The sequence below is a fragment of the Aythya ferina genome (assembly GCF_964211825.1).
Source record: "Aythya ferina genome assembly, chromosome: 1".
In the NCBI taxonomy this organism is placed as follows: Eukaryota; Metazoa; Chordata; class Aves; order Anseriformes; family Anatidae; genus Aythya; species Aythya ferina.
The window spans coordinates 204964298-204985410 of record NC_140296.1 but is presented as its reverse complement, the minus strand read 5'-3'; the positions used below and the strand labels follow the sequence as shown (position 1 = coordinate 204985410).

General features: G+C 37.9%; 1 protein-coding gene and 1 long non-coding RNA gene across 5 annotated transcripts in view; both read left to right on the top strand.

The window, feature by feature from the left end:
* CHCHD3 (coiled-coil-helix-coiled-coil-helix domain containing 3) overlaps positions 1-21113 on the top strand; it is a 158657-nt gene that overhangs the window by 21776 nt on the left and 115768 nt on the right. For all 4 annotated transcript variants that reach the window (XM_084531104.1, XM_084531103.1, XM_084531102.1 and 1 more), the window contains exon 3: positions 3420-3504. In XM_084531104.1, coding sequence (XP_084387230.1) covers positions 3420-3504 — 85 coding nt within the window. The remainder of the gene's footprint in view (positions 1-3419; positions 3505-21113) is intronic.
* LOC311442229 lies at positions 10831-20733 on the top strand. The gene is made up of 2 exons (XR_014696527.1): positions 10831-11039; positions 19604-20733. It is a non-coding gene; the product is annotated as an uncharacterized lncRNA (long non-coding RNA).

Genomic DNA, 21113 nt, shown 5'->3' with positions numbered 1-21113 from the left:
TGGAAATGGCTAAGTAATGTTTGGCAGCTGCCGTGTGCTTATTGTTTCCCTATCGCGCTTAATTTTGCAGTCATCCACCCACCAGGTTCTGATATTCTCTAGTAGTTTAATTGTCAGCTGTTTTTAATGCCCTATTGTCTGAGCAGAGTTTGTCATCACAGGGAAATATTGGTTTTATCTAGAATGTTTTTTTTTTTTCCCCCATCCTCTTTCTAATAAATTAACTTTCCTCATTTTAAATGCTTCTTCCCCCTTATAGAACTGCAATTTTTTACTGAAACGTCATAAACTTCCCATCTGGGAGCTACCTAATTATATCTTACAATAATTCCATTGAATGATCTATAGCTCCACTTTTATTCCCTATTAGTATCCGCCTGATCGATGGCTAACCTAATTGATTGTTAAGGTCAAATGTCTTTATTGGCTGATGCCCGAATCTCTTCTTATTATGACTTCAAAGACCATTCTCTGCTCTGTTAAACTTCTTGTGTTTGTTTTTGCACAGCAGAACGATAAAACTCAAGGAATAGCTGCTGGTGAAAAATATCCTTACGCAACATTTCGTCTATTCTCAGGTGCAGTATTAAAAGGAGGTGAAATATTGAGGTATCTGGGCTGAACAGAACTGCAGTAAGAAACACTTGATCATGGCTTTTCAGATTGTTCTGTGAATAAGGTAGCTGTGACGTGAAATAAATTCCTCGCTTTTATGACAGCTTAATCATTTCTAAGTGTACAAATGCAGAACTTTAACTGCTTTCATTTTGGCTTCTGATGCTTACTGAGGTGTGGGGGAGATTAATGTGTGCTGCCGCACAAAGCCAGGATCCTTGTGATTGCCTGGTATTTTGCTGAACTTTTTGTCTCCTTTGACAAGGGAGTTGACTGTGGCTATCTGATCCTTGTTTGGGAACGTACAGGTGTGATACAACAGCTCAGTATCTGTGCAAACGGAGGGTGTGAGCATATCGTTGGATCCAAAAGTGGTGGAAGAGTGATGGCAGTAAGAAGAGAATCCCAATAAAACGAGTGCTTGCTTTTTTCCTCCAGGGTTTGTGGTAGCAGTCTGTTAGAAGATCCATGTTTACCTCTGGATTTTCACGCATGCAAGTCTGATTGCAGGCTGGCTTCTCACTTGCCGCTCACGAGTGTCCCCTCACCCTTTCCCAGTGCAGCTCCCTCCTCCAAGCATGTGCTGCGTCTGGCAGGGTGGCTGTCGATTCGTCCTGCTTTCTTTAAGATGCCTCTGACTGAATGAGCTGCCCAAGATTTCCTTACAGTTGATGGAGCTGCTTCATTCATTCATAAAGCTTGCCGTTATCAAAGTCTACTTCAGATGAGAAGAATTGCACTGAACTCTGTTAACTATAAAGGGAACGAGCTAATGATGCTGGGTAGGTGATGTTTGCAGATAAAGCCAGCTCCTGGGGACTAGGTCACTGAGATCCGTGGCTATTTGTCCTTGGCTTTTTTTGTGCATCTCCTTGTTTTAAAAAAAAATTGGATTGCTGCCTGACGTGTAATGATTAGCTGGCTGGACAGAGGGGATACAGGAGTGGGAGATTGCCCTGCTTTGTGGTGTGGTTATTAGGCACCTTCTAAAGCACTTCTTTAGGTTAAAAGTTGTCCCCCCAAAACCAAACCACAAAGTTGTCTCTGAAATGAGGCACCAGCTTGGTGATGGGGGCACTTTACCGGAGCATGATGACACAGGAGCTTTAACCTGCCTGTTTCAGGAGGTCAAAATCCCAATGTTCCACTTCTAGGCAAGAGCTTTAACTGTTAGATTGCAATGGAAGAGGAGAGGCAGATGTCTCATTCTCCTTGGCCTCAGTTTCCGGCTGCTGACAGCTGAATCCCATCTTGGTGCCCAAACAATACAAATGCAACCTGTAAGGGGAGTGCTTTTCTAACTGCTGGCTCACTGCTTGTATTACGCTGTCTTAAAATGATGTTACTGCTTTTTCCCCACCAAAGCAAGTGGTTTTGTTCCTCCTTCTGAGGACAGATGAGGGGATTGTATCACTTTTGTGAGTTTAACATCTATACCCTGCCTAGGTGATAGGCATTTTGGGGTGAGATTGCCCATCTTGTAGCTCTCTGGTTCCACGAGTGGGATTGGAGCCAGATGCTTTGCAGAAATAATGAAGTTATCCTTACACCTGGAATACAAGAGGATGGCAGAGTTAGAGGTGTAGGTGACCTGGTATTCCAAAGATTTCAGATTAAGGTTTATATTGGTAAGAAACCTGGATACAACTCGATTTTTAATCTTGTTTTGCAGCTCTACTGTATAGGAGGAGAAGAAAACTACAGGAGAAACCACTTTTACTGCTACAAATTGACATTTTATGCAAAGTTAGTAGCTGTTCTACCAAAGTTTGCGTAACTTTTGATTACCCAGCTAACACATTTTCCCCAAATAGATGATCTGGTTCTTTATTAGTGGGTAACTGGGATTTTGTCTGTTTTATTTCTGCTATGTATGTGTCAGGCTGTGTTTGGATGGAGATAAAACGTAGGAAACCATTTCCGAAGTGTGCATTTGTGGGTTTTTTGTTTGTCTTGGCTGCCACAACCATTCAGTGTGGTTTCATCTGGAAATCCAGTGAAACTTGCATGACTGAGAGCTTAAATATCAAAGAGTTGTGTTCATAAACAAAAGCCTGATGGAATCCTTTTGGTAGTCTTAGGTGTCTTTCAAGCTTGTAAAACTTGGTGGATCTCCTACTTTTCTACCTTCACGTGGAAAAGTTAATTCATAGACTTGAAGAAGTTACTTCCATGCTTAAGTCAGTTCTTAACCAGCCTTCCAACTAATTCATCTGATGGAGTCTCAATGAAGAAAATGCGTTTTCCGTGTCTGCCTGCTTAGATGAAATTAGGAGAAATTTAGGTAAAAGCTTTTTCCAGCAGTAGGAACTAAATTATCAATATCTAGGATGTTGTAAATGCTCTGTTGTGTGGAATATGCACGTGAAAGTACTTGATTCATTACATGGGAAGATGTTTCCCTGGTTCCATATGAATAAAAGTAATCAGTTCAATTTTACTCTTTAGGTCTAAGATTTTTTATTTACCCCAGATTTTACTTTATAGCAGCATATTTCTTAAGAAAAATGCATTTAATTTAACATTTACTATATGGTGCTCTGTTGTTTTTTTTTTAAATTTTCAGAAGGTACTGTTAATTGAAAAGTTGCTTAATAAGGGTAATTTTTAAAGGCTTTCTAGTGTTGTATATTAAAACTTGAAAGGTGGTTAAACCACAAGGAAATGCTCTGACTGCTTTATAGGAGAAAAAGAAAATAAATAAAATGGTGCACTGTATTATGCTGTTGTTTCTTGGGAATATATTGTACTTAGGAATATATTGGGTTCTGTTAACACTTCGTTTAATTTTCTTTTAATTGTAGTTAATGATGAAGAACTAAAGAAAAGAATAGCTGAAGAATTGGCGTTAGAACGAGCCAGGAGAGACTCGGAAGCTCAAAAGAGAAGGTTTGTTTGTTTGTTATTTAAAACAAACATGTACTTAAAGCTTTTATGACTGCTATTTATCCATTTATTATAAGCAGTTGAATTTTGTGCCTCAGGACAAAACGGTTGGGAAGACCTGTTGGCTATATTGCTAATTTTGATAGTAAAAATATGTTAAAATCAATGTCTTTTACAAATATATGTTAAAATAACTGAAATTCCCCTGTAGAAGCTGATATAAAATGCTGATCTGAATCCCTTTTGACCTTACAAACTGGACTTTTTTTCCCCCCAGTCTTTTAAGCTCAATTTTCATTGATTTCTCTTGAGTCCAAAAAGTCACTTTGCTATGTAGAGATGGAAATAGCTCAGCAGCATTGTAGAGGTGGGTCACTTATAACCCCTCTGTTTGATCAAAAGGTAAATTTTAGCAGCAGTAGAAATAGTAATTCCTGCTATTTCTGTACGTTTTAGATATTTCTCTGTGCTGCAGTGTTTTCAACTGCTTTAACATTCAATATCGCTTAGTGCTTTGAAGATACAAAGTGTGGTAATAAAACAGTTTATTAGCTGAAAACCTTTTTGATATCGTTCTTGTATATCAGTACTTTTTATGCATGTTTTTTCAGAGTGTAGTTATTGCGAAAGAGTCATGCAGAACACAGCTGCAGAGCTTGGATGCAGCATTTTAAAAATATTCTCTGTGACATTAAGCGTGGTCCTGCATTAACACTGGCAATTACAAAGTTCCTGTTTGAATTTGACTTCCTTTGGCTGGACAGTGAACTTGGTGGACTGGTGTGGTAATTCATACTTCCTTTTAGCAGCTTTCCTATAAAGGTAATATAGCACGTAGGATATAAATGTTAACCTACACATAGGCCTGCCCTCTGAGAATGGGAAGAAAGGCTCATTATGATAGATTTTAAAAATTAGAATGTAATTAGTGCTGCTGAAACTGTCGGCATATATATCCATTGTTTCCTACACATCATTATATTATTATTTAATTGTGTTAGGTTGATGGAGTATATAATTAGATAGGACTATATAAATGTCCCAGAAAATGAATCAGGCTTTTTTAGAATCAGCAATAAAGGAAATCAATGGAATAGTGAAATCTCTCCTCTTTTGAACTGGGCTTTGACAGGGAATCTTGTGTTGTATCCGAGCTGAATGTTGACTGCTCAGATTTCATCTAAACACATTTACAGTGTGGAATTACTTGTTTTGTAACTTCAGAATTTTGTCACTTGACACTTCATGGAATTATTAATTTAAATTACTTTTGATTTGGTTTTCATTGGATGTGCATTGGTCTAAAAAGGAAGGAAGTTGATTTGTATCTATTGACCTTCTATTTTATTGGGACTTTGTTGGCTAAGAAAGATGTTACATATGAAAAGGATCATGTAATGTCTTCCTGTTGTCCTAAAATTAGCTTGAAGAATCTGTGCCTTTGAAATATAAACTATCAAAATAAATTTAAAATAAAAATACCAACAATAAAATGACAAAAAGTCTTGTTAGCAGCTTTTAAATCTTTTCTAGTTGTGATTTTTAGAAGTAACTTTACTTTCTACACAATACACATAATTAAAACTATACTTCATCTGGTACGTAGATGCTCTTTTCATGTTGGATAAAACATTATTAAAAGACGCAGATGTTTACTTACCTATTACTTGGTGTTTTAAGGGCTGAATTCTGTTTGAAGTTTGTGTTTTAAAAGTATTTGAGAAGCACTGCAGCTCCTGCAGACTGTGTTCTTCTGAGAAGGAAGCGAGTGCTACTCTGTTGACCACTTTAAGAACAGATTTATCTGTTTCAGGTTCAGAAATATACCTACCCCTCCTGTTTTCTTCCAGTTCAGAAAGCAGTCTCTCCGTAATTCAGGGAGGAAGGTCTGTGCAATGTTCTTTTTAAAGTCAGGATCCATACTTTTAGGTCTGCAATTTTCTATACAACTTCATGTATTGGTCTCGTGGATGCTCACGTACTTTTAGAGTCAGTGTAATTTTTCATCATTACTGGACTTCAGTTTTGAAGCAAACACTTAAGAGGTAGGTGCACGTTGTTGAGGTAGGATGTTTTGTATCTTGCATGTCTGCCCACTGCAGAGTACTCTAGGTAATATAAACACGACAAGGTAAAAAAACAACTTTAAATTATAGTTATTTGTAGAAAGCATGCAAGCATATTGTTGGAAAACAGAACAAAATCTGAGTTCTCAGCTATACTGTGCTTAAAACATGTATCAGAATAAAACTATTAACAGAGAACAGTTGGTAACATTTACATGTCTATAGTTACACATGAGAAAAGGGTGGAGGATGCGGTGTACAAGTGCACCAGTGTTGTTTAAGGCTGGTTGGACTGGGAAGTGGTATGTCCCATATCTGTGTTGATAGCATCTTGTAGAACTGTAGTTCACGAGCTCTCCAGGCTTGTATTTCAGGCCCTTTGATAGGGAAATGAGGATAATGAAGCCTGACCCCTGAACCTTGACAAGAGATTTGTAACTTTTATCTGGGGAAAACCAAGTCAGAGTGCTCTACTTCTAGTTGAAGGCTAGACCTTGCACTTTTGATCTGTTAAAAATGCAATTTGCTGACCTACTGCTTTTCTTTGTTGACTGTCCTTTAAATCACTTACTGATGATATGTGACACTGAGATCCATAATTAAAGCTTTTGTGGTGCTGCATCCATTTATGAATTTTTTTACAAAAGATGGTGCATTTTGAATGCGTATGTTTTCATTCCTTTCTTGAAAACATTTTTTCTTATCGTTAAGTGAAAAGACATTTAAGCATAAATATCTGAAACTTGCAACTGTTTTTTGTCTGATTGCAACTGCCTAATGGCTAATTTCGGTACTGTTTGTATGCAGAGTATGACCACATTTTGATATAATTGCAATGTTCTACTCATTTAAGGAAGAATTTTTTAACTTTAAGTTTCTTTATAATTTATTTATTCACACATACATATATAGTAAGGGTACTTCAGCTCTACTTTAGTAAGTTAAGATCTGTCCTTATTTCTGGGATTAGAAATGAAGGCTGACTGTTCAGCTTGCATTATTGGTGGCATTAAAATACATTCGTAATACATCAATTCCACAGCTCTTGTTCAAGGAGACTTTGAATAATAATAATAATTTAGACCCAACTTTAGACTATGTGCCTAAATGGCAAGCCCACTGATCCTTCAGGTATTTGAGAATGCTGCTTCATCTTTTTAATCCCTTTTGTGTGTGATTGAATATGGTTATAAACCTGTATTCTTCTTTGCTGAGGATATGGAGCTTGCTGAAACCTGTGGCTCTGTGAGAATCGGATGAAAACCGGGAGGCTCCTTAGGAACTTAAATCTCCCCACAAATAATGATGAATCTTTCCAGAATTTTCTTCACTCAGTTTGGAAGTTCAGATTAGCAGCAGTGGAAATACAACATAAAGGTTAATAACCACCATCAGGATAATGTACAGGGCTTTTAGTCTGTTGGTGGAAATTTGGGCACTTCCAGTGGCAGAACTTTCGATGTCTAACTTTACTGAGTCATGACACCACCTCATCTCACTTACTCTTTATACAGTCCTACTAATGAACAAACATTCCTGGAAGTGCTTTATTAAGCTGCCTTTTAGCTGAATTTCCCCAGGGAATATATCTACTTATTCTGATAGACTGGATGTGTACAGTCACTGTCCATAAAAGTCTCTTTTCTTTCCATCTTCTTAAGTGAAAGCAATGTTTATCCTCTCAGAAGTGGGCAGAGTTGTATGTGAAGGAATGATCTGCTGGTTGGCGTTGGAGATGGGGTATTGGGATCTTTGGTTGGACTAGGAGGTAGGGGTTCTTGTGCTCTCCAGGCAGTTAGGACTGTTCGGTCCTGAATTTCACTGCCCTGAATGTCAAAATAAAACTATATTAACCGCTAACCTGAAGAGTCAGTAGTCATGCTAATTTATTCATTCTTCTACTCAGCCCAGCTATTGTTTCTCACTTTGATTTTGGAACGTTAAAAAAGTTTTATCTTGAGTCTTTTCATTTCGAGAAGTTAAATAGATAATTATTCAAATACAACAGAATTTGCAGTGACTGCATTAGTAGATATGGCCAGTTAACGTGTCCAAACCTTCTGTCTTATGATAATATTCAAGTCAGTTTACAGGTTGTAATACTTTCAGTATTAGAACAAAAATAGAGTAATACTATTATTATAGTGGGAAATGATAGAGAGCTAATATTCTGAACAGAAGAAGGAAGAGTAATGTGCTTTTTCCACTAGAGAAAATATATTCTTTGTTTTCCATTTTATGTCAGTACCTACAAATACTATGTCCTATCCCTGTAGTGTTACAGAGGAACTCCTCTCTTTATAAGGTTTCTTATTCCTGAAATCAGAGTCCAAGTTGGTACCTTAATGGTTCATGTGTGGCTTACCGGCTCTAAAGGCTTTTTGGGTGTGTTTTTTGTTGCTACCTCTGTTGTGTATGGACCCTTCAGACCAAATGGAAAAGCAAGCTTTTGGCCCCTGTGAAGTACGTACCACAACCTCTGTGACACGGCTCTGGAAGAAAAGATTCCTAAAAATGAGAGAATAGGCACAAGAACCTGAGTTTGACGTTTGTGACAGGTAAGAAAAGATAAGCGTTGACATAGTTTCTTTTCCACAAAGTTCTTAACTTCTTTTCTCAAGTGTCATAATAGAAAGAGATGCCAAATTTGTGAAACTAGTTATTTGCCATGACATGAAATTATACAAAATATGACAACGAAACTTCTGAATCCTTTAGCTGTTTGGATTTCTTCCTGGGGTATAGTCTTACAGATATAGATCATTATGCTATGTCTTGTCACAGCTATTGTGCTTTATTTGAATCATTTTGTTAATGAGGGAGTCTGAAATAGCTGTGCTGTGTCAAAAGACTTCGAAGTAATTAAGAGCATTTAGAGTAGAATGGAAGAGATCAGTTGGAAGGGACCTACAAAGATCATTGAGTCCAGCAGACTGACCACTTCAGGGTTGGCCAAAAGTTAAAGAATGTTGTTGAGGGTTTTGTCCAAATGCTTTTTGAGCACTGACAGGCACGGGGCATCAACCAGCTCACTAGGAAGCCTCTTTTCCAGTGCTTGAGACTGAACGAGATGGTGCCGTGGCTCATGAACTATGGCTATGAGAAGCTGCTTCTGGTCATCAGATGTACCTGCTCCATTGACATCTGCAGAGGGGTTTGCACAACTCACTGGACCAGTAGGTGGGGGACAATGTGACATTAGTAGCTGTCAGCCCTAGGGATCCCAAAATGCATGTTTGCAATACCAAATTAAAAAAAAAAAAAAAAGTGTTAGGATAAAGGGATTTATCATAAACTTTATCAATCATGAGATTTTCTAGTTTTCACTGTTCTTGTTTCTCAGTCTCTGTGGCTTGCTTTTTTGGCCTTACTGCTAGAATGTGGTACTGTAACTTTATATATAAAATATAAAATCTTATAGATGGTATGCATTATAGTAATATATAGTAACATACATGGTATACATAGTAGTATTATAGTAATAATAGGTTGCTTTTTGCCTTTGCTTACTCTGGACAAGCTCAGCAAATATGTAGTATATTTTCTAATTTCTCAAGAGGTCAATTTGTATGAGTAAAATATGAGTAAAAACTGTAAATGTTGTGGCTCTGGAGAACAAGCGTGGGGGAGGTAGCTGACTTTTTTTCCTCTGATCTTTAATGTGCAAATCGAAGTTTATCTGCCACATACTTTGGTCTTGAATATAGAACTAGAACTATTCATTTATCAGGATGTATGATGCCATGCTGATGGTGCTTGATAATTTTTTTATAAAGAGTTTGCATGATGAAAGGCAGAAGAAAAGATACCTTGAAAAAATGTTGTTCACTTTTACTATCCTCAACATAACGATAAAAATTTTAGCTACTGTCAACCTTGTTAGACTACTAGATGCCTCTACTGAGATGTACATAAAAAATACTTCAATAAGAGGCAAGTGAAGGATGTGATTTCCCACAGAAACTTTTCATAAACGAATACTTAGTATTCCCACCCCTGAAAATCAAGGAAAATTCAGCCTTATTTATTTTGCAACTCATTTAGCTTAGGCTGAGTATATTTGTAGGCTTTCAGTAGCTTTTGCTCGAGAAGTGTTTCTTGGCTTCCACTCTTTCTATATAATTTGGCACGTGGTAAATAGTTATGTGTAGAATGAGGTGTTTTTGAAACATGCTGGTGCTTGACAGTCCGTTCAGTATTGCAGAAAGTTTATTCTGTTCAGGTCTTCGATGTATTTCTGCATAATTTTGTTAGCATGCGAAGTGTATGTTTATATGCAGTTTGCTGATGTACGAGTGTCCCCAGAGCCCTTCCCCGTGTTTAGTTGTACTTGAACTGTCCTACGTTAATCTCCCACGATTCCAGCATTTGTTTCCTAGACTAACAGTATCTGCTGTAAGTAGGAATTTTAAGGTAGGGAAAGGCTTCAAGTAAGCTTTCGTTTGGTCAGTGGCCCTTCCGTAACTGTTTCTAGGTCTGCTCTAAAATTGTTTAAGGCTTGATGAAGGCAGAAAATTATAGGGACTAGGGCTGAGCATTGTATAAGTGTTGATCAGAATCTTACTAAAAATGATCCGATGTATGTAGAAGTTACAGCAGTATATGAAATATCTTTTAAAACCTCTGTTTAGATGGTCTCAACCCTGAAAACTCACTTCTATTTAAATGAGGGTCATGGCTAGGTGAGATCTACAGACAAACATTTCTGGTGTAGCCTCCACCAAACCCAGCTGCTCAGCAGGGATGATGGTGGAAGGGTAACCCCCTTAGCTCTTCAGCCAAGGTCCAGAGGGGTTGACGTAAAGATCTGAAGCACATACTTGAGCTTCTCCATGGGACTTCATCTGAAGCAGAGCAAGAAACTTTCCCGTGATCCCCTGTGGAGAGAATTGAGTGGGTGGTAGCTGTCAGCGGATGGGGAGTGGTGGTTGTCTGGAGACCAACAATTCAGTGTCTCCTAACTACCTTGTATTACAGCTACAAGCCTGTATTCTGTTCTGTAGTCTTATTCAGTCCTTGCTCATCTTCCTGGGCCTTCTAGAGAGTGCCTAACACAATTCCTGTTCTCACTTTCCTGGATTGGCTTCTGCTCATTTTTGGTGAGGTTAAAAAGACAATTAGTTGGTAATGGCTTTTTTAAAGTTTTGCTATGCTTTGACTATCTCATCTCCTATGACTTCTTTGGAAAGCTTTTGTCTTGAAAGCCACTTGAATTTTTTTTTTTTTTTTTTCCTTTTTTGAATAAAACAGATCATAGATTTTCAAACACTCCCTGGTAATGAATTGTTGGAGTCTGTTCTACTTGGCTAGCTGGGCTCCATATGGTGTGGTATTTTGTCTGTCATTAGCCAGATAACTTATTGCAGCCTCTGTATTTCTAAACATCCTCATCTGTTTAAAGAAAATCTTTCTAAACTCTAAATCAGCTTTTAAAAATACGTACACAGTGGTGCACAAAGGTGGCTCTCAGTGGTAGGTTATCAGATTGCAGCCATTAGTTTTTTTTTTTTCTTTCTGTGCTTGGGGAGGGTCTCTGTAACTGCGATTCACTTACGGTTTAATTGATACTCTGATGTGTCTGAGTGCTTCCCCCCCGACCTTGTTTTGTCATGTCTCAGCAGTGCGTTGCATATATGACAGGCTCTTAGTAAACTTCATGGCGGGGACAGCTTTTGCAGAAAAGAACAACAAATCCTCCAGTGCAAATGCGAAGTGAAAGAAGGATGAAGAACAATATTAGAGGAGAACCCTTTGGGAAACTACTCACCAAAAATGTTATATTAAAATCAATACTGGGGCTCGACCTTTTTGTGGTACTGTATATTTTAAAGCTTACTATTGATTTCTGTTTTAATAACATGCTTATTATAGTTTACTGGCACAGGTCTGCAGAACATAAAGGAAAATAAAATGGTTTATTTAGAATATTCATTTTATATTTTACTGAGACTTTAATTTATGAAGAGCATATTAATTTATTTTCAGTTCATATGGGTAGTGCATTAAATGTGACGAAAAATTTTTGAAGTAGATTTTTTTTCATCCTAAACGATTCTATTTTCTGAGGTAATTAGCTATGTCAAATTGGGAGAGTGGCTTTTTCTCCCAGTATTCTTCCCACAGGGGACAAAAAGCTACTTTGTTAGTCAGAAAATAGTTATAATCTAGTATTCTGCCACAGGGGCCTCTTGATAGTGTGAAAGTGTGAAAACAGTCAGGGAAATTGTCTCGTCCCTACTGCTGACAGTAGGATAGAAAGCTGGAAATACTTCCATGAAATAGCAAAAGTGAATAGAATTGTTTCAGCTTCTGCTACGTCAGGAATAAGAATTTTATGTGTTCTGACATGAGTGACCATACTGTTTTTAAAAAGCAGCTAAAGTTGGTAATTGAGTTTTAGGAACACAGGCATTGTCACAACAGGCCCGTGCTGGAGGCTTGCCGCCTCAGGTAGGCCTTTCTCTGACAGGGTTTTCATGAAGTAAGTACTGTAGAGGTTCAAGCACTGTTTAAAAATACTATTGAGAGAAATTGTTTGTAGACCAAAGTTTCTTCATCAGTGTTGTCATTCCTGGATGGAAAAAAAAAAAAAAGAAGATACTGGTATAAGAAGCTCTACGTGTGAAGTAAAGCTCGGCTGTCAGCACTGCCACATTTATGTAGCCTGTGGAGAATTGCACTTTGTTCATACACCTTCATACAGTGTGACTTGTCCTCAGTGGATGGTTAGCCTTTTTCTCATATAATATTCAGTGTAATAGGGAAATTTGAGAGAACAAAACTTGCTCATTTATAGTTACAAACAGGACTTTAGAAGCGAAGTCCTAAATTGCATATAAATTGGAAAGGCCGGCTAACACGACAGCTAGAAGGGGTCTCCCGTCTCTGAATGTGACATGCACATATGTGTGACTCATGTACATTATTTGAAGATGTATAGTTCGTTGCACACTAGAGAGAGGACTTAAAATAGCAGCTGGATAGGATTGTCGAGTAAGCTTTTACAGAGTGGGACATCTGATAACACAGGAATGTGGTGAAGGCTGTTTGCTTACCAGAACAAAATATACAAGTTTGATGTGTGTGACTGTTTACAAAACAAAACAAAAAAAAACAACAGACCGAAACAAAAAAAAAAACACATTTGCTTTGACTGTCCAAAGGGCCAATTCAGCCTCAGGGCTGGGGAGCACCCAAGGAGAAAGAGACAGATTTTGGCATTGCTTCTACAGGTTGAGTTCCTTCTGTTTTCCCTTCCTGGTCATGCCTTTCTCCCCTCTCACAGCACAAGTATCCCATGTCCTGTCTGACACCCAGCAAAAGATTTAGAAGTGAATTTATTCTTCAATGGGTGTAATGCTATTGAGGTCTGGAGGTTTTATGGGATAACAGTGCTCTGCCGGAGGAAAAGAAGGAATGGGCAGTGTCAGGCTGGGTCAAGATCCTTTGCGTTTGAGGGAGAAGTAACAAAATGCGAAGATGCTTGATGTTTGGGCACAGATTGACCTGTAAAACACTATTATGGTCAGGTGAGGTATTGTAACTGATCCCTCTTCCAACAGCCAACTGTTGAAGATATAATTTTATAATGGGGGTGAAGTCACCTGAATGGGATTGCATTGCACCTTCTGTTTTTTATAGTCTTAAAAGTTTAGCATGTTATCTTACCTGCAAAATGCTTAGGAAACAAAAATATTTGAAGCCATGCTGCTTAGAAGGATGCAGGTTTGGAGATACCAGCCTGCCAGAGGAGCCCCTTTTGTTTTCCTTGTTGTTTTCTGGGAAGAAAAACCAGTATTAGGCTATGGTCAGGTTACTCTCCAAGATTCTGTTACTGGTCTTACTCTTAATACTGTTATGTCTGGTGCTCAGTATATGCAGGGATGAATCTTGGAGACAGGAAGTGAAAATTGAAGAAAGCAGCGCTATAATTCACTCCTACCTTTATAAACCCCCATTTTCAAGGGATTATTTTTCACTTTGATTTTTAAACTTGGCATCTCAGCTGACAATGGTATACGAAGCTTCATCTTGATAAGTTTATTTCTCAGGGAGATTGGAAAATGACTTGAAGCCAGTGAGTTTATTTGGAGAGAGCATCAACAAAAATAACACTGCTTCATAGTTTTATAGTTTTAGATTCAAGGAGGGAGGAGGGAAACTATTCCCCCATGGCAATTTAAAACAAATCTTTGCTTTCAAACTGCTGAGCTCTTTCATTTTGAAAAGTAGCAAATGAGTAGACATAGAAAAGAAACACTTTTTTTTTTTTTTAAAAAAAAAAAAAAAAAAAAGGTAACTACCCCTTCACTTTAATGGAGAATTAATGTTGTCATAATTTCATGACTGCCTTTGCAGATCCCAAGAGGAGTGATATTAAATTGGAAAGTAATTTCAACTGGAGTTATGAGAATATCAAGAAAAGTCTCAACTAAATACTTATACAAATTATGTAAAACAGTTTTACTATTCTGACTTAGGTTCTCTGCATGCCTCTGGCATAAAGGTAGAAATTTGTTCATCTATTCTGTCTTTATATAAAACTGATTTATATGCACATATTTTAAAAACAGTGGCCATATAAAGTATAATTAACCCCCCCCCCCCTGTTTAAACAGCCTTCCCTTCCTCCTGCTCAACCACCTCTATCCTCCCCTAGAGAAGGAAGACAACCTACAAAACACCAAGCACCCTGAGAAAAAAAAAGTTAACCCAGCCAACTTAGGTAAGGTATCAGCACACTGACAGGAGTTAGTGTCCATCTTGCACTAGGTATTAACAAGCTGTCTGTGGAAGTCTTGTTGATAAATTGAAGAGCTGTATATAATTACAAGTCTTGAAATTAGTGTCTTTGATCTCTTGATCAAGCACTGGCACATAAAATAACATGGCCATTAGCAAAGATTTTCAATTGACAGATGTTATGCTGAGGCTGGAGGGCAGCTGGGAAAAGGAAATGAATGAAATGTTCAGCTGAATGTTATTGCTTGAACCTCGTTGTTACGGGTGATTTTAGAAGTACAGCATTGAAGCAGAGGGAGGATGATCGAGAGAACAGAGAAATGGTTAAGCAGGTAAGGTGGAACATAGTTTTATTTTACCAAGATAAATTGTGCAGAGTAGGTTGGTGTTCTCCTGGGTTGCATAACAAGCTAAAGAAGGATAGCAAACCAGACTTCCTACTGTAAAGCAAAACACTCAGTGTTTCGCTGTCTTGGATATTAATACCAGACACAAAAATGCCTGAAACTAATCCCAGAACTGTAAAATTATTTGAGACTGACCAAAGACAAGATTGTAATGGGACATACTGGAGGGAGGGATTGGCATAGTATTGAAAGTTTGTGTTGTTTAGGGATCAATTTGGTAATTACCACCACTTTCCTACTTTCAGTGTATTTTCTATATATTTTTTGAAAATGTATTTTCAATATATTTTCCAATGAGTGATCCACAAACTTCATGTATGCGTATGGCCAGCATTAAGGAGGGACAGGTCATTGTGAGGAAGAAATGCCTATGGACTAGAGTAGTGGAGTTCCTGTTAAAAGAATAATATGAAGTATGAGCACAGGAAAGTAACAGTAATTACTATGAGACCATACTAAAATCTCCAAAAAGAAAAAGATGCGTGAAACAGATGATGAACACATTTGTTTTTGTTATATTAATTCCCAAGATCCAGAGCAGCTGCCAACTCTCTTCAGAGGACAAAAAGACCTCCTAGTTCATATCCTGAGCGTGTAACGTGGCCTCTCTCATTTTCTCTTCTTCCTTCTGTTTCTGCATTTTAACTTGTCTCTGAGCTATTGGAAATTGCCTGGCTTCTGTGGCCAGTCAGCTGGGATGGTTTCAGTCGTACTGGTAAGTGCCTGGTTGCCCATTGCTCGTATGGCCCTGGGGGAAGCCAGATACCAGGTCTGGAGTACGTTGGGTTAGATGAAGAGGGCTCTATTTTTGCACCCTGCTGGTGTGTAGCACAAATTGCCTTACTCAGCATTGTTTGGTGGGACAGGGAAGGGGAGCACTGCTGCCACCTTAGATCTCTCCTCTCTCCTTCCACACGTTGTTACCATTACAGCTTTTGATGATTTGCAGCGAATTAGTGATAAGAATTTTGATTGTGAATCTTGTGGTCTATAGAGAGTACAGCAATTTTGATCGACGTATTCCCACTTGAATAGTTTTGAACTAAGCAGCCATCAAGTGATTGCAGATCAGGATTTGATGACCTGCATCTTCGCTTTCTTTGATTTTATAATGCCATGTTTTTATAGCTTTAGCATTTTTCCTTTGCCTTGCTTCATTTCTATTTTACTGGTCCTAATTGTCTCTTATTTAATAAAATCTGTTTAGTATGGAGAGGTCTCAAAAAACACTTGGGTGGAACATAATTTTGGGGAAGTTGTATTCCAATCTTAAATTTAGAAGAGGTTTCTGTTTTCTTATGGATGTTTTTTAGTAATGGTTTGGGTTCTCCTCCCTTCCCACAACAGGGCAGTGCATAATTTATAATACAATTCACGTATAATGTCACCAAAAGAACACAGTAAAATAGAGGAAAAAAAACACTACATTTTGCCTATCTGTGACAAATGGGCAGTAGATAATGCAAAAATTGAAGGTAAAAGGTTTGCTTTGTACAACATGGGTATGTGGTGCAGAAGAATGATGTTTCCTGTGAACTTTTGCATAAACTGAAACGGAGATGAGTTTTTCTTAAATGTGTAAATAATGCTGGGAAGTGTCTTCAATTCAAGCAGAACTTTTTCGTGTTGTCATTCTGAGACTTCAGTAGAGAAAGAGGCATTGCCAGTGATTCTGTGATTCAGGTAATTTATTTTTCATATCTCTGGCCTTAACCAAGTTTTGTAGGAGCAGATGAGTGTTAGATAAGTAATGTATCTGAATTTGCAGCCAGGTGAATTTGAGTAAGAGAAATATCCATTTCACACTTCCCAGTTTAAGTTTAGGTTAAAGGTTTTCCTGATTTCTCGAGCATCTTTTCAAATCCCTTGTCAGCAACAGTGATTTTCAACAACATTCGTGTAGCACATTGAGTATGCATTCATTAAATATTGAAAGTCAGTGCTGGGAAACATTATTCATTCATTAATATTGCATCGTGGCCTAAACTGCATTGTTCAAAACATTTTTGGATGTTATGCAAGTCTGTCAGAATGCATTAACATTCTTGGTTGCGTCAAGCTAGGAAAAAAAAACAACACACAAACAAACAACGAACGGTTTCCACTGTAAATCCATTGTACTCTTATTTTTAGTTAGTGTAAGCTTTCTGAAGTCTCAGTGTAAGGAAATATACAGATATACTTTTTCAATGCTGAAGTGTTGGAGTTTTGTGTCTTTTTACATGGACTTCATACATCAGGTTAGTTTCCAGTTTTTAAGACCAACACCTCTTTAGATTTTCCTGCATTCTGTAGAGCACAGGACTCTGATTTTCTCAGTAGTGGACTTTTGAAACAGGAAATATTTTGATTTTGGTTGGCTGGAGGTAATGAAAAATGACACGGGTCACGCTTCGGACTTGAGTGAGTTTATCTTGGATCACCACGAATCCATCAGATTGTGTAACTTGGAGCTGTAATAAAGATATAACAACTGGCAAGTAATCATTTCCCTGAAAAGTAACAAAAAGAAAATGTTTAATCTTTGATAGAGTAATAAATTTTCAATATCTGGAAATAAGAAGGGCTGAAAATGATACATCGCTGTATTTGCTTTTAATATTGTATTGTTTGCCAGTTTTGGATTTCCCGTGCATTGTGGATTAGTTTGGAATAAAGCACGTAGTGGCCATCAGAGCTCAAGACTCACAAAGCTGCTGTTTTTCTTTTCTTGTTTTGCTCTTTAGCATTTTCTCTGTGTTGTTGTTGTTGTCCATGAATTAAAAGGTGCTTTTTCATTAGTGATAATGTTTAATGTCTGCAGGTGTTTTTCAAGAATGACAGAAATGGATATTTCGAAGTAAACAATTGAGCGACTTCTTCTGGATTGAGGCTTAAATTATTCATCTTGTTAGTGTGGCTAACGTGGTTCACGCTGTGCAAGATTACAGTACCATGTCGTAAATTCAGATGGTATAATTAACAATTTTATTTTCCTGAACCCATTTTCAAAATGGATCTGAAAAGGATAAAAGGACGGAAGTTTTATTTCTTTTCAGAGTTTGTTTCTTAAAAAGAGATTACAGGAAATGTACCACTTGTCCCATTAGAGAGCCTTCGGGCTTCGTTGTTTGTTTCTTAAGTTCCTGCTTCTGTTTCACAGTGATTGGGAAGTTTGACTTCATTTTTTATTTTTGTGGACTCTGTATGATAGCTGCCTGTTACTCATTTTAAGTCACTACTCAATTCAGCATTTTTTTTGCTGGTATACACTCATGAAAGTTGCATTTAATAACCCTAGTTCTGTTTGAGTAGAAATAGCTAAGCTGATCTTTAAGGTCCCTTCCTATCCAAACCATTCTATGACACGTACAGAAAGTTTGAAAGCTTGAGAATTAAAATAACTGCTTTCTCCATAAGATTTTAAATATACATTTATTCTATTTATTTCTTAATATGCATTCATTTAGGCAAATTTGCTTTCCCTCTACTGTCAACTGCAGTAAATGGCCGAGATGCACCAAGCAATTGGGATTTTATGTCCCGTGGTGGTTGTGATGGTCACCGATAACTGATGGTGTGGTTGGGTGCTAGCTGGTCCCACCTGCAGCCTGTTCTGGTGACAGTGTGCGGGACAGCAGCACTGCTGTGATATTCCAGTGGTTTTTCCTTCTGGACAAGTCAGAACCTCCAGAAATAAATCTTCCTTTCGGAGGAGTGGGGTAAGCATTTCAGGCTGTCTTACTGTGCTCTGACAAGTCTGGTGTATTCACATGTGGGTTCTGTTACTAGCATGTAGCGTGTTCATAATTAGTTGAAAAGCTATGTAATAAATGCCAGCCACCTGGAATATTACAATCACTGCTTTTATAGAAAACAAATGAAGATGGATTAAAAAAAAGAGGAATGCAGAAACCAAAAGATTATTCTGCTAAATCCAGGTATTCCCACTTTGGCTTTGGTCTGAAGATCTACTCAAAGGAGAGGGTTAGGACAGATGTTTTGGCCATGTTTGTCTTTTGATTTTTTGCCTCAGTCTCTCCTGCCCAGCCCCACAAAATCTAAATGTAAGAACAAATTGGCTTGAGTATATGTGAGCAGCTGTCAGAAATCTTACTTACCTGTTGCCTGGTGCAAGATCACTCCTTGAGAATAATGTAAAAGGTTTAATGTTGGGCTTGAACAGAATCTGATTTAGATGGAGTGTCCTGTAAACATTGTTTTGATTAAAAAGACCTCAGGAATAAAGCAGTCAAAAAATATGGTAGGACTTAAATACGATAACTAAAAATATCCAAATTCTTATTATGCTTCTGTTTGTTCTGAGATCCATAAATCTTTGGTGAATGTTATATCAGAACTTACCTAGCCTCCTGCAGTTTCTTCCATTTCTTTTCTTTTTGTGTGTGTTTTTTTTTTTGGTTGTGACAGGAATGCTCAATCATCCTCCAGTCTGTTTTTGAGGAAAACCCAAACTTCATCTATTTAGGTCTGTGCCTTGTGTTCAGTAATTTTGATGCATGCAGTGGTGTCCTGCTCAGAGTGGCTATGAGTGGTATTGTCTCCAATGAGATGGGAATTACTTGAATTTAGGAATTTTCTCTAAAGGGATCTTGAATCAAGTGTTTCATTCAGATGGGTAAGCTTTGTAGCTGTCACAGTATTCATTTGCAAAGGAAATTCAATCATTTATTCTCCTCTAGCTAAGCTTCTAAGTCCAATCTTTAAAAGCAGTAAGAGCCTCAGGCAGAGCAGAAAAATTTTATTTTCTGCTTTGGGGGAAGCAGGATATTTGCAGTGTTGTCTATTGGTACAAAAGCGTGCCCCGTTTTAGCCAGTACAGCTCCTTTTCTTGTGGCAAAAGCTTTTAGTTCACGGGGTCATATAATTAAATATTCTGTCTATCAGCAGATCTCTGGACAGATGGAAAAGTCTCTTTAATGGATACCAAAATGCAGTGTGAAAATCACCAGCAAAAGGAAGACTAGGGGAAATGTGTACCCACTCATGGTGAAGTGGGACAGAGTTCCAGTGACAAAGGACAGAAAATAGGCTGAGATACTCTGTGCAGCCTTCATCTATAAGAAAACCAGCTTTCAGGAATCCCAGCACCTTGAGATCAGCGAGAAGGGAGCACTGATGACTTACTGATGGAGAAGGATGATCAGGTTAGGATGTTACACAAACTGGACGTAGATAGGTTCATGGGGACTGGCACGTTGCACCCACGGGTGTGAGGGAGCTGACTTTAGATCATTGCAAGGCCAATTATTTTTGAAAGGTCATGGTGGTCAGAAGAGGTTCCTGAAGAAGGTAGGAAAGCAAATGGCACTCCGATTTTCAAGAAGGGTGAGCAGGGAGATCTGAGGACTGTGCCAAAAAGCGGTGGAAACAAACTGAAAAGCGTGAAATTCCACATGAACACAAGGAAATACAGTGGAGCAGGTTGCCCAAAGACAATGTGAAGTCTCCATCCGTGGAGATAACCAAAACCCAACTGGAGACCTTCCTGGGCGTCCTGCTCTGCCTGACCCTGCTTGAGCAGGGAGGTCGGACAAGATGATTACAGAGGTCTGTCTGCTGTCAAAAGGCAGGAACTTCTGCTTTCTGTGTATATAATTGTATGCAATGAAATAGTTCAGAACATGAAATACTGCCAAATGTTAATCCAAACCTGCGTATGTAGAGGTTCTTGTTAATACTCTACGTACTTTCAAATATCCCTATGGAAAAGCGATAGCATTGCGTGCTTTATTTGATTAAATCAGTTGCTGTAACTAGATAGCTGTACACTTGAAACAGTATTTCATAATTATTTAGAGTATTTTGTTCAAACTATCAACTTTGCAGAAAAATGTACAGCAAGCAACCTTCTCTGCTGTTTCAGCAGCTTTTTTTTAAAGCACTTTCTGTGTAAATGATCAGTGTAATGCATAATGTCTTTTGTCTGTTAACTGGAGCTTTCTGCTTAAATGTGAGAACCATTATATTGAGCCTTTAATTTTGTTGTAATTAAAAATGTCATTTTAAGTGGTCTATTTATGTGGAATTCTTGGAATAGTGGACGGTACTGACACGTTGTGCTATTTAATTGCCTATAAATTGCAGATACGGATTTATTTATTTATTTATTTTACTTTTGGCTAGGTAATAATATAATTTATTATTGTAGATTTAGCTGATGTTTGCCTTCACTCAGCAGCAGCAGCATGCTGAATGCCAGCAAAATGAATTTGTAATGTCAAGAAAGGAAACTACTGTAAGTTGATGCAAGCAAATGTTTGAGATCAGAAGATAGCTGCCTTGTGTTTGTTTCATTAAGCTCCTACGAGCCACCCAATTATGTAATTCAAATAAATGAAAATTACTTCAAAATCCTACTTCTTCTTTTAAAACTCCGGTGAATTTAAATCAGTTG